Below are 14506 nucleotides of genomic sequence, written 5' to 3'. Positions count from 1 at the left end.
ATTGACCATTGTATTCACAATAGAAGGACAAAGTGCTATCTCTGCAGTAGATGCAATAAAGTGCACTAATGGCTGTAACGATAAGAACACTAGGTTATGAATAGTGAAATGACGAGCTAAATCGTTCACTACCTCGATCTGAAGAAGAGGAGAAAGTGCTTTTTGTGTGTGTGTGTGTGTGTGTGTGTGTGTGTGTGTGTGTGTGTTGTTGATTTTCTTTACAAGAACACAATATCACAAACCACATCACGCCTCCCACGCAAACCTGCGGATACCGTGTTCTTTATCCTGCTCCCTCAAAGGTCATCAGACCCGATAAGACAGGCAGGTATTCTGAGTTCTAAACGATTAAGCTCAATAATTTACAAATGAGATCATGATAAACAGAAATTTTTCCAGACAGGATTCCCTAATGGCAGCGCAGATCGCATGCGTACTGTCTCTCACTGTGGAAAGCCAAAAAGATCACTGCATTGTCAGCTTTTATTTTCAAAGAGAAATAAACAATGCATAGGGTTGTAACATATCTTGCATTCTTATGTATGCATTGTAAATTAAGGACACAAAGCATTCTGTCATTTTCATATGCCAACACCTCAAAGTTTGCAAACTTGTGTAGGCGGTGTGTGTGTGTGTGTGTGTGTGTGTGTGTGCAAGCGTATGTCTTCATAAGTGAGTGGGCAACTTTCCAGCAAGATAGGGTATGATGAAATAAGATGTGATGACATACTGTATTTCTTTCAACCTAAGATTATGACATTATTACAAAAGAAAGAAGGAACAACTCACATGCAATGCAAAACACTGAGAACATTTACAGCGCTGTTTAGAGATATAAGTAATATTCACCATTTTGAAAAGTAAGAGGAATTCCAGACAGGATTCTGTACAAATTCCTGATTATGAGAGGCAACTCACTGTTAATTAATGTTACGTATAAGAGGTGATGATAAAAGTGCAGAAACGATCCTGTCCATCTGACTTGTCACTTTCTAGCAACCCACACAGCACAGTACTATTAAAGGTGCTCTATGAGGTTTTAATGTTCAATGTGTTGGGTTGTGAGCATGTCTCAGAGGAAATTAATACCACAGGAAATGTGATATTGATGTTTTCGCATGCATATGTGAACTTTTGCGTTTTTACGCCCACATGCGTCAAACAAAAACATTCACCGTGTCTGTAAATTCCCTGGCGCGGAGCTCTGATAAGAAAGCGCCGGCTCTGCACGTTTTAGTCTGGTTTTAAAAGTAAAGAAAATGCTGATACACCTTGCACTGTGTTTTTTTCCCCCACTCTGATAATATTTCCAGACTCAAATATTTACTATTGTTGCTTTAGGGTTAACCATAGTGTGTGATGGCTTGCTAGCTGATGTCATTATTTACAAACACTCATAGTGTAACTAATTACTCTGGATGTCATCATCAAGACTTCTGAATTAGCATGGTGTACGTGCAACGTTATCTTCAACTGCTCTCTACTTAAGTATGCAGCATCACCACTGTGTTGACCTTGAATGACACAGTATACATTTAAGAAATAAAATAACTTTGAATCTATCACAGACACCATGTGACCAAGTGTTGGACATATAGAAAAGCACAGGTTATAAGTGAGTCCAACTGCTACCAGCACCACAACCACCCCCGCCATCATCAACAAGAGCAACCAAAGCCTCAAATTCCTTAATGAAGTATAAAATGTCTGAAAATTGAGGTCTATGCAAGGATTTCTTGTATTTGTGATAAAAAAAATCGGTACGTTCTAAGTTTCGTCCTTCATATATATTGTACGCATATCACAATTGGTAGTACTACTTTCAAGATTTTATTTTATTTTATTTTATTTTAAAATAAAAAACAAAATGAAAATAAACCTATTCTTTAAAACAAATTATTGTATTCTTATTTTAATCCAATGTGTTTAATATTTTTATATATATATATATATATATATATATATATATATATATATATTGTTACATAAATTATTAGAACATTTTCACACAATGAACTTGGAAATTAGAGGATATTAGTATATATATTTACATATAAAAATATACAACTAGATAAAATATGATATGATGTAAGGAATAAAACACAATGTGGAATGCTGTTATAGGAAAACATGATCACTAGCTTTTCCTCTTATGCCACAAATTTGCCAAATATCTTTTTATTTATTATATAAACTACACATCATAATTTGTATCCATTTATAGTTACGTTTAATGTTGCAGAACAACCATCAAACAAATTAGTTCCTGTTATCACTTATCTTACAGCAACTATAAACAGTCATTACTTCAAAAACCTCTCTTCAATATGTCTCTTGAATAGCCAGAAGGGGAGAAAAAAACACATCTTGTCATGTTAATTAGAAATTGTAGCGTGGCAGAAAACTTGTTCCAAATCACTGAGTCTCCTTTCCAAAAATGTTAAATAATGTATAGAAAACTTATCAACACCATATCAACAATCATTATATATTTTTTATTTGGTAAATAACAGTACATTTTTTATTTGTTGATTATAAAACTTTGATGATGTCAAGGGTCCATCATACATCTCTGTTATATGATAATATATAAGTGCAATCTCATTAAAATATACTGTATTTATAATATATAAACTATATCATATGTAATATATCATATTAACTTGTTATTTGAAGTACAGCCTGCAAAAATGTCAGAGCTACTGTTATAGAATTTTTTTTTTTGCAATAATCATAATTGAGAAATCAATAATGCTGTAGTATGAAATAAAACTAATAATAATGAATTTATCATTTAAAATAATAATAATGAACGTATAAATAATTATGCACATCCTACATATATTTAACCAATTATTTCTGCAATGATTTCTAATTCTATTTTCTTTGAACCAGAGAATTATTTTTTGATAAATGCTTAAAAAAATATATATTTTCACGAATATTACCTGTACCCTGACAGACTGAAGAAAAAAAGTGTTATAGCTCATGTCCTTATCAGTTACTGCATTATAAATGCATGCTTCATCTTTCATCCATCATGCAGAGAGTCGTATCAATAAATGAGGTATTTGGCTGGTATAATTGAATTTGTATAGGTGTGTGAGTGTGTGGGTGGCTTTTTGCACAGTGTGTGTAACCTAAGCGAGGTCTGTATACCTGCGTCAGAATACCGCTCTCTGTGCTGGCCTTACCAGCACTCCTCCAGGTTCAGGTAGGTGTGAGATTTTGTTCTCAGAGCTTAAAAAGTGTTTACACCAGACCTTCAGTTGTGTAAATGGAATGGAGTTAAGATTAGTATTATTTTCTAGTAGTGAGTGCGATTATCTATGGCCGCTACTCAATCATTAACCCCTTCAACTCCCAGGACTCTTCAGCAGGTCATGCTGGTATCACTGTAGTTACTGAATATAGATGAATAACTGAATCTGGAAATTTGGAAGGGAAAAAGTGTTGCATGAAAAGAATCCGGCAGTCTCACCGTCACAGTATAAATCATATTTATTGAAAAATGATTCCAAAACACACTGTCAGAAATCAAGGTGCCAAACTGTATGCTGGGTTTAGACCATCATTTATACCTTTAATAACATTTTACCTAGTGCATGCGGTGTTAATTAGCGTTTAGAGTGATATTACTGTATGTACTTTAAATTATTTTCAAAGGTGAAAGATACAGACTAAACCTATAAAAGATGTCTGTTTGATAGTACCATTCCAGAGAGAAGTACAAGTAAAGTTTGGCACGTTTATTTCAGAGAGACTACATTTCACAGATTACTCAGTTACTGATTCATTATAAAGGTTAAAAGGTTTTATATTAAAATAATCTAATCTAAAGCCTACGTTTAACTCTTCTAATCTCTCCTTTTATGCAGTGACACGGTCAATCAAATTTATTACTTTATTAAGCCTGTTTATCAGCAGAGAGCATAGTACATGTAGCCTGTCCTGCATTTGTGTTCTTAAAAATAATAATAATAAAAATGTTGCCATAGCCGAGTGGTTCTCAAACTTTTTCAGCATGAGGCCCCCTAGAGTTGTCAAATTTTCGCAGTTGCGTTTTTTCACACTAGGCTCTTCTGTGTTTTCCATTTTAAATAGTCTTAGGTTTTATCAGCGTGTGGCGGACAGTACTGTACAGTGTACACTAATATATCAGCGGATGTCTCTGGTGTCTGTCTTAGTGTGCTGTGTATAATTGAGTTTGTTGATTAATATTTCTCATTTTTATGTACATAATTTTTTAAAGGTTGACAATCCTGACTTACATACAGGTCAAATTTATTTTAAAAAATCAATAATGTTCTAGAATTTCAATGCCACCCCGCCTGGTGCTACCTGGTGGGCCCCCAGGGGGCCGTGGCCCCCAGTTTGAGAACCACTGCCATAGCATGCTGAAAACCGGACTACGAGTTTGAACACAATCTGACATGGTGTTAACGTTTATTTAAAATTTTAAAAACACCTATACTTGTGGCATAGTAGCTAGCATTGCTGCCTCGCAGCTCCAGGCTCTCCGGTTCGAACCTGAGCTCGGGTTAGTGTCTGTCTGGAATCATGCATGTTCTCCCCATGTCTGTTTGGGTTTCTTCCGGGTTCTCCGGTTTCCTTCCACCTCTGTGCAACCGGTGGACTACCTATGCTAAGAACACATTTTGATTCATTAGCTTGTTGCTGTTGTGTTATTATTATTATTATTATTATTATTATTATTATTATTATTATTATTATTTCCTCGTCTGACCATTACAGCGACTGTGAGCAGCTATAACACAGAGAAGCAAACTTCAGTACCCATGAGCACCTTGCGCAAGAGCGGCGTCTGCGTGTGCGTGTGTGTGTGTGTGCGCGCGCGCGCGTGCGCCTGTGTTGTATGCCGACTTTGCTGACGTCACCGCTGGAACTGCCCTGTCACGCGCTGTTAGTAAAAGTTGGGATAGAGTGAGACACGGAGCGAGAGAGAGAGAGAGAGAGAGAGAAAGAGAGAGAGATTACAGTCTGCAGCGTTCACGGTTGTGTTGATAAACAGCGGATGAAAATATTCGGCTCACTGCAAAGTTGTTTAGGGGATCAGCTGCATGAACTCTGCATGAACATTCACTCTTAGAAAGACAGACAGAGAGAGAGAGAGCGCGCGAGAAAGAGAGAAAGAGCGCGCGCGCTTTGGGAAAAACAACAACAACAAAAAACTTGACACTGGGTCTGGTCCAGAATTGAGAAAGTTGCGGTGTTTTCTTGTTCCTGTAGTAAATGTTGTGACAGTGAGGAGTGCGCCGGCGCGGATAGACGCGAGAGAAGCCGAGCTGTCAAACCCGATGAGTAGTGCAGACTGCAGCGGGAATGAGGAGCTGGACTTCAGGCTGATCTTCGGTGAGGACGGCCAGCAGCCGCCTTCAGGCCCCGCAGGTTAGTACTGCACTTTCTCCCTGTACTTTCACACCTTCCTTCATCTCCTTCAGTTTAGTTTCCAGTGGAGAACCTTTCCTCCAGAGCTCTGCTCTCAACTCTGAGCCGGCATGCTCTCCTTCCTCTGCCGGGTTTTTGTGTCTGCACGAGGGAAGTGTTTGTAAGATAATAGCGTTGTTATAAGACTCTTGTGTGTGTGTGTGTGTGTGTGTGTGTGTGTGTGTGTGTGTGTGTGTGTGCAGGCGAAGTTTACAGAAGTAAATTATTCTTGTTCCACTAGTTCGACAGTTGATTTGGTGAAAGTTGTGATTCTAGACATACTTGTTTGTTTGTTTGTTTGTTTTTATTACACACACTTTAATTTTAAAAAAAAACAACAAAAAAAAACAACATTGTGAGGTGTAAATACTCAGACATTAAATATTCTCTAAATATTGTGATTATTGCTGTGAGATGCAGATGGTGCAGTAATACCTTCCTCTGATTTATTTATTTATCTGTTTATTTATTCATTCACACAGTGAAGTTTTAATTGTAATAATGTTGTGTTAATAATCCACTCTCGTCGATTCCTCTAACAGCGCACGCGTCAAGGTGGTTTATTCCTCTTACGCCACAGCAATCGGTAAATCTCCCAAACGTGTTAAAGGACAACATACTTTTTATCCATTTATAGTTACAGTGAACGTCGCGGAACGTCTGGGGAAACAAGTTAGCACGTGCGCCGTAATCAGTCCAGACCTCGACAGCTTCTCTTCTTTTAATAAGACAAAATCTATTCGCCTTGTTTTAATTTTCGCAAAATGTGTTTGCTTATTTATTTGCTCATCGGTTTGTTTATTTATTTAAAAGCTGTTGTGACGGAGAGGATAGGAACCGTATAGTGCCGCGTTCATTCATTCATTTATTCATTCGTTCAAAATATCACAAACAAAATATAATGAAAACCTGGATATTGTTTATTCTTTATGTTCGCAGTTGTTGTCGGTGAAATAGTTTAGATACAGTGTAAGATAATAATGTGAGTTTACTTTTTTAATGTAAAGACTTTGTGGGGGGGGGAAACAACAGTCGGAGAATATTACAGGTGAAAGTTGTTGTATTTGGGAGGATAGATCGTGTTAGGAAGATATTCATTTGTTCAGTACGTTTTAAGGATACAGAAAGTTCTGCAGGCTGTTTCACTCCTGCCAGCGTTTAATTGCATACATTATATGGAATATGCAAATTAACAAGATAAAACATTACATAAGATTGCAGTACACTTCGAGACTAGTGCATATTTCTCCGAATGTTACACTTAGCAATAAGGTTATAATAACAGCTGGGAGCAGAGAAACGTGTTTTTGTTTTGACTCAAAAAGCATGTGTGTGTGTGTGTGTGTGTGTGTGTGTGTGTGTGTGTGTTTGTGTGTACGCCAGGGCTGTGACGTTTGTAAGCTGACCAAATTTTTGTGTTTTATTTTGTGTGGTTTTTTTTCGTGAAGACAATACAAATGTGTGTTTGGTTTGGACAGTGATACACAAATCAGCCTGGTATCTGTCAGTGTTCTCAAGTGTGTCGAGAAGGAAACAGATTTGTTCAAAGTCGGATTTGTGTGAGGGTGTGTGTGTGTGTGTGGGTGGACACGTTTGAATGTGTTTTGTATTTTTTATTGTAGAAGCAAAGCCTGACAGCAAACGCCCCATCTTGTATGCAAAGCGGCGTGTATAGAGCGGCCGGCGTGCCGCCGCATGATGTAGGATATTAGCTGCTGATTGGACTTGTTTGAGTGTCATTGCTCGAACGTTTGAGTCTAGCTCGAAGTCGTTTAGATGTTAAGAGTGAGGAGAATTAAACTCTAAAACGTAACTGTCACCTCTCAAACCACTCCTTAACTGCCACAGAAAACCACCACTCGTAATATTTACCTGTAAAAGAAAATCATCGTTAATTCTCGATTTATTCATTCCGGTTTATTTGATGCACGAGCAAATTTTGCTACTCTGGTTTATTGTGAGGGAAAAAAATTAAAATAAAAATACCGTTTGATTCTACGAGTTAAAAAACGGTCACGTTTTTTCATTTTCCCTCCATTACCTTTTACATACGTTCCTGCGAAGATACATTTTGACTCAATTAACTCCTTCCTAAATTAACCAAATAATAATAATAATAATAATAATAATAATAATAATAATAATAATAAGTCATTGAAGGTTTTGGTTTGAAAATGGATTTGAGCTGAATGATGTAAACTGAAGCATCTGTTGTTCACGTGTCATCTCTCTACACCGTGGAGATTCAGTACAGATGAACACACACACATGTTAGTGTAGTGCTGAATGATATGTAGTCTTGAACGAGCCAGCACTCAGGCCTGGGAAGTGTGTCGCATCCTTGTTGAAGCAGTTTCAGCTCTGGCTTTAGCCTATATATTTTTCACACAATGTGTAAACGCCCCATATTTACGTCAATGCGTGTGAAGTGGCTAAGATAACATATCTGTGGCATTTGCCTTGTATAGTGGATAATTACCTGCTGCTGGTTTCATACCACCTGTGCCTGAGGTTGGAATTGATTTATTGCAAAAGGAGCTTAAGCACTTCTGTCTGTCAGCCACTGCGGAGGCGTTGAAAGATCAGCGTCAACGTATGGCAACATAAAACGCAGCAAATATGTTTGCCGTGAAAGATACGCATCGACCATTACGGCAGCGTAACCATACCTGTTTTGCGCTCTCATAAGCAATACGTAGTCACGTAACATGATGCTGCGTCTGAGGCGAATTGTAATTCGCCGCCTCAACTTGAATTTTCGCCTCGTGAACTCGGGGTAGGCTTCTCAACTACCGGTTCTTTCTCCTTTTACAGAGTGACATAAAATCAACATTGCTAACGCAGACTGTAAACAGTGTAAAGCACCACTTATCTACTTTTAAATTAGTTTATAGCAGTGCTGGCTTTAGATCAGTTAATATACAGACACAGTACTCAGTTAAGTCTACAACGACACTAGTAGCTGTTTTGAGAAGTCAGTCATCAGCGTTAGAGTTATCACTAATTTTAGCCGGCTAGCTTGTTGCTAACGCTACTTGCTGTTGTGCACTGTTTTTGTTGTACTGCAATTATAGTCTATAATCTTGCATAAGTGTTTGAAGTTCACTATAGTAGAACGGAACCAATATCCACTCAGGCCTGTAACTGTAAAATTGCAGTTCAAGCCGTTTTTTTTATGTGCTTTATATGCTCTAACAGAGCAAACAAAAGACACTCTTTTGTAGAGGCGTCCATGTTTTTTTGTTGGTTTTTTTTTTTGTCACTTGTCGAACATCCCAAAGTGGTAAATAACGTTATTACAACTTTACCACTTACAAAGCACCACAAATGCAGCATAAGCTCTGGTTAAAGGGGGAAATGTTGCACAGCACGCTGTGTGCACCATACTAACAACTGAATGTAGGGGCTTTCCCTGTAGCTAAGTTAGATGTAGCTAGCTTGCTAACTGTATCTAATTTGATCAAATATAATGCAGAGAACAAAACTATAACGCCTCACTCACCATTTCCACTGTTTGTTGTTGTTTTTTTTATGATTTGATTTGCTTTGTGTTCACTCTGTATTTTGTTATCTAATCTGTATATTTCGCTCTCCAGCCTGTTAAAACGTCTAGCATGAACCGGACAGTGTTAGCACGGTAGCTAAACCCACAGCAGAGGATAAAAAGACACAGCTCATGTGAGAACAGGAGTGGAATCACTCGATCTCACACAATATAACCGTGTTTCAAATACAAAGATACAGGGATGTCACTTCTGGCTGTGTTTAGTTCTCTAGCTCAGCAACTTCACAACTGGGAGATGATACAAACGCCACAGTGAGGGCAAATCAGCTATCGGCGATCATTCACTAGCTTCCTACAGAGTTAAATGAAGCTAAAACTCCTTCAGTCCTCAAAACTCGTTCCCTCTCTCACTCCTGTTTGTTTACACTCGCACTCTCTCCTGGCCACCCAGTGTGTAGTCAGGACTTCTTCCATGCCTAAAGTTGGAAGGTGATGATGTTTTAATCTACAGTACATTACACATTTCAATGAAAATGTCTATGGAAACTTTAATTAGCCAACAAAACAAACATAGAAGGAATCTGTCAGTGCGTAGATAGTTTTTAGCGTTCAATAACTTACTAACTATGATGGTTAGTGGACTAAAAAAAGACATTTCAGAAAGTGTTTTTATTTTTTTATCACAGTATGGATTTATTACAACATGGATATCATGTCGTCATATCGCCCAGCCCTAAATTCCGAGGTTGCAAACTCATATTACAAATGTGTCTGCTGCAAATGTGGATATTTCCATGCAGATATTTGCACTAAAACCTGATTTGTCACTGTATGTAAAATACTCGCGTGTAACAAGAATACAAGGGACGTCAATGGAAGTGCATTGCCTGAACTGCATGCCATTGCAGCCTGTGAAAAAAGAAATAGTTCCTCTGTGACCGTGCTTCAGTATAAGGAGCGATTGAGCATTTGACGCAGCGGTTATGTGATCTGAATGATGACCAAGTTACAGACAGAGCCTTGCTTCTTTGCTTCCTGACGTTTCTGACTTGCCTGGTGTAAAAGATAAACTAGCAGAACAAAACTGTTTGTTGGTTTTGGGTTTCTGTCAAATGGTTTTGGGTTCGAGTACTAAGTTTCTCACCTTACAGTAAGAAATAATCTACCTGGAGAAGTCGGTCTTTTGGTGTTGCAACAATAGCGTGGCCTTGAGTTCGGCAGCTTGTCTTTCATGTGTGGAGGTGGCATTAGTAGGGGCACTGTGAACTTTTAGATATGGTGCGGTGTGTGTGTGTGTGTGTGTGTGTGTGTGTGTATGTGTGTGTCTGGCTACGTGCCCAGGCATGCCATGTGGTCCTCAGATGGCAGTGGAATTTAAGGGGAGGGACAGACGAACCACCGTTTCTCTCCCACTGAGACAGGAACAGGAAAGGTAGTCTATCTCTCGCTAATTTCCTCCATCTCCAGACTCTCTCTCTCTCGCCCTCTCTCACACCCTCCTCACCTCCCAGGGCCCTTGTCTGGCAGTTCGGTTTCTGTCATTACGTTGTCGCTCCGTGCTTTAGCCCCTTTCCTTCCAGGATGTGAGAACTCGATTTAGCAAGTCAAACTACCAACAAGTTACGCAGATACGCAGCTTTTGCGCTTAACCGAGTGTGATGCATGCATAATAAAACTCACTGATTACCATAACCAACGGTTGGCGTTACAAAGATTCTTTTTTTCTTCTTCTTCTTCTTTTTTTTTTCTCACGCTCTTACTTATCAAAGCTTATAAGTCACTTATTACCTCAAAACGTGGCTACTGGTAGTTTACACACATGTGTCAGGTTGTAACGAGTCATAGTTTAACAGGAGGCAGAGAGGTGCAGAGAGACGAATGGAGAAGTCGTGTGAGGAGTAAATGGGGGAGCGCCGGTGAACACTGAGACTGTTTGGAGCGCTCGTGTCTGGCCTGCTGTCTCAGTCGTGGGAAAGACTGAAATTACATCGCTCTCAAGGCCGGTTATTTTCAGCCACGGCTGAAAGCGACAGAGGGCACACACTCGACTCCTTTAGCTCCTCTGAAGCAGGAGTCCCCCGCGAGCTCGCCGTGCCCGCAGTGCTGAATGAGAATGCTGTGTGCCACGTCCCCAGGTGAGTGCGCGAGTGTGTCTGTATGGAACGTGACAGGCGACAAGCGGGTTGTCTCAGTCAGCTTTGTAAGGAGTCGTCGGACAAAAACGTCGGACAAATCGTGCCTCGATTTGTTTCGTTTAGTACGTTAATAACCCGTCTTGTTTATTGTTTATGTGTGTGACATTAATCATACGCTGTGTGTTCAAGAGACAACAGCATCATTAGACAACGGCCTCACACCTAATGAAGCCTGCTCCTCAGCTGTTAGTGACTCAGGCATTGTTTAGGCAGCGATAAACAGACACGGGCACATGCTGACTCACTAAAGACCCCGACTCGACTCGAGTTAATATTAACCCAAACGTGTGAACCAGCATCTTGATACACATGGAGAATATACGGAGGGAACGCGATAGACTACTCAGTCCCAGAAACTCACTGAACCTTACAGATTGTATCGTGCGTGTGTATGCGTGTATGTGTGTGCGTGTATGTGTGTGTGTGTGTGTGTGTGTGTGTGTGTGTGCATATTCATATCTGTGTGCCTGTGTTTGTGATATGAGATGTACTAGATTAGGCAGATGAAAGAATCACCAAGTTCATTAATAAGTTTTAGCACTCTAGATGACATTGTAATTGGAACAAGGCCTCAAACAACTTTATTCTAGTCACACGGTGTTCTTTTGGTAAGTTTGCGCACCCCTGATTTTGTCTCTCCAATGAGAATTTGTTCACCGATGGCTCGAACATGGCGAGTGTGAGCGGGAGTCGTTTGTTTCCCTGGGCGAGGCACGAGCAGATATGTGTGGCATTTGTCTAGTTTAAATTTAGTGTAACTGAAGCCAGTGGAGGCTGCTCTGCATCAGCTTGCCTGTGCCGTTACCAGCATTGAACTCTCGCATTTAAAACTAGGCAAGCGGGAGCGCAGGAACGTGTGAGGACAGACACAGAAACCGCTCCGGTTTAGTCCTGCACTAACAGTTTGTGACGTGTGTGTTTTCTAAAACCATAGAAGGAAGTTGTTCATCTGATATTATATGTATTTAGGCCTGTCTGATTTAAATGGACTGATTAGAGATAGTATATCCGGATCAGATTATTTGTTGATAACAAATAACACATTATTAAGGAGGATTATTTCGAACTTGTATGGAATGAAGCGTGACGGCAGCACAAAATAGTTTGGAGAAAAATTCCACAGAATGGTATGAAGAAGCGACTCTGGGTCTGAGTTCTTTCTAGCCCAGACTGTAGATTCAGTGACAGCCATACAAATGATGCAAAAGAACAGCCAAGCAGAACTGTGAATTTAATCGATTTAAGTTTGAAAGAAAGCGTTACAGCTTTCTGTTTACCAAGTTTGGTGTTCTGAGGAAACATGGCATGAATCCAGTAGAGCATTACAGGCTGGAAAAGATAGAAATCATGAATGCAGCTGCCTATCTGTCTTTAAATGTTTGTGTGTGTGTGTGTGTGTGTGTGTGTGTGTGTGATAGTTTCCCCTACATTGTTTTTTTATATTTTTTTAAATTTTTTTTTTAACCTTGAGATCTTGTGATATAATGCATTGCTCAACCATAAAGGTTTCATTTTTTGAGTTCGATTTAGATCTAATATCACAACCGTCACCGATAATATTCTAGAAATCAATATCGGTGGGAGGATTAGCAAAATACACACACTTCAAAGTGTCAAGCGGGAATATTTTTAATCACAGAATTTAGTATTAATGATGATTACTTTTATTGTTGTTTTTCAAATAAGCTCTTTAATGAGTCATAATTTTTTCTTAAAAATATATTTTTTAATCGATTTAATATCCTTGTTCTGATATACGCATGGCTAAAATGATGCATTTATAATGATTTACTACACATTGATCAAAAAAAAAAAAAAAAATTATGATTAATCTTCCCTCTACGTCAAACCTGAACTCATTTTCCCACCTCGAACGATTCACCCAGACTGATCGCGTTGCCCAGTTAACGATAATCCGCTTTTCTCAGACATGACTGCATGAAGACCAGTAAAATGTCTGCATGCTTGTCTTTCATACGACCCCAACGCGAACAATAAAAAAATTCCCCACCTAAAATTCCCCACCTGCACAGTTAAGTGATTCAGTGCTTAGCTCACTGTGCTGAATTGGTTAAAACTCATTTGTAGCCCTAATTATAAATTTTAATAGCTTTTGGTGTAAGTTATGCATGTTTCTCCCCCTGCAACGTTGTGAGGTAAAATAGAAAGGTCCTGCTCCAATCATAGGGAACATATTACTCACATTCAGCAGAGAGATAACTGTTCGTTTCAGACCTGTGTGTTTGGCCTGAAAGTGGGGTGTACTACCAAAATGCAAACGCTTAATATAAGGATCGGACATTATTATTACTCACAAATAAAAAAGGAGGAAAGAAACTACAGAACACTGCACATGGGTTCATAGTTTGTTCTCTGTACGTCAGATGTGTTTAAAGGGCAAACACGTTTACTGTACTATCGTGCGTAGATTAATATACAGGGTGTCCCAAAAGTCTCCATACCTATGGGAAATGAAGACGTTTTAGCAAAACGTCTTCCAAAATCTTTCATACTTAGTTCATATTATATGATATATAATATAGGAAAAGCCTTTTAGAACGCCTTTGAGAAAAGAAGAACATATTGAGATGATTCTCGTGGCTGGATCGGGAAGCTGTCGCATGGAAGGTTGCGACGGGATTTAATAAGAAACATGGCGAACGCATCGTCACACTCGACACTGTCGCCAAACTTATTCTCATTCAAAAAGACTGGAGGTGGTGCGGACCAGCCGAGAAGGGGACGTCCACGGACATCCACTGATGAAGACACGACCGACCTGGTGCTGGTGAACACAGTCAAACATATGTATGGAGACTTTTGGGACACCGTGTATTTCTTAGACATTAGATTTTTTTATGATGTTTTAATTTGGTTCTTAATATTTACTGATGTTGGACTAAAACTGGCGTAGATTTTTGTGCCACAGGAAAGGAAATTGTGTGTTTATTCGTGAATTCTATCGACGGTCTCGCAATCATCAGAGCACTTCAAGGTACATACAATAATGGCAAATGCATAAGGGCGTAAAGTTTCAATTATTCCATTAAAAATGGTGTGCTACTAACACTGTATAGTTTAGACCTGACGTGAATCGCTGCCTCGATCATCGTTAACACGTCTTAATCAGTACGTCTGATCCCACTCAGCGCTGGGTCACCACCTCGTTTCCTTCCCTTTCTCACTGTCCCCAAGTCTTACAAAACGTTCCTCCTGAACCGTTGTGTAATTACGAGTGTGTAACTCACAGCCACATGGTGGAGGGATGGGTGATTTGTCTTAGAGGTATGTGTGAGTGTGTGATGTGTGATACTGTGTGAGTGGTCCCTTTTTATACGCCCATGACTTTTTTATATCT

The 14506-nt window shown here is 39.2% G+C and overlaps 1 protein-coding gene across 2 annotated transcripts in view; it reads left to right on the top strand.

Annotated features, from left to right (window-relative positions):
• The first annotated feature begins 4903 nt into the window (after positions 1–4903).
• The window catches only part of nfatc3a (nuclear factor of activated T cells 3a), an 83387-nt gene continuing 73784 nt past the window's right edge, over positions 4904–14506 (top strand). The window contains exon 1 of one of the 2 annotated variants that reach the window (XM_017458563.3): positions 4904–5409. In XM_017458563.3, coding sequence (XP_017314052.1) covers positions 5319–5409 — 91 coding nt within the window. In that variant the 5' untranslated portion in view covers positions 4904–5318. Of the gene's footprint in view, positions 5410–10813; positions 11089–14506 lie in introns of those variants that run through there. The other variant, XM_017458564.3, reaches the window with a different exon arrangement.

Source organism: Ictalurus punctatus, chromosome 27 (assembly GCF_001660625.3).
Source record: "Ictalurus punctatus breed USDA103 chromosome 27, Coco_2.0, whole genome shotgun sequence".
In the NCBI taxonomy this organism is placed as follows: domain Eukaryota; kingdom Metazoa; phylum Chordata; class Actinopteri; order Siluriformes; family Ictaluridae; genus Ictalurus; species Ictalurus punctatus.
This window is presented reverse-complemented; position numbering and strand designations above follow the sequence as displayed.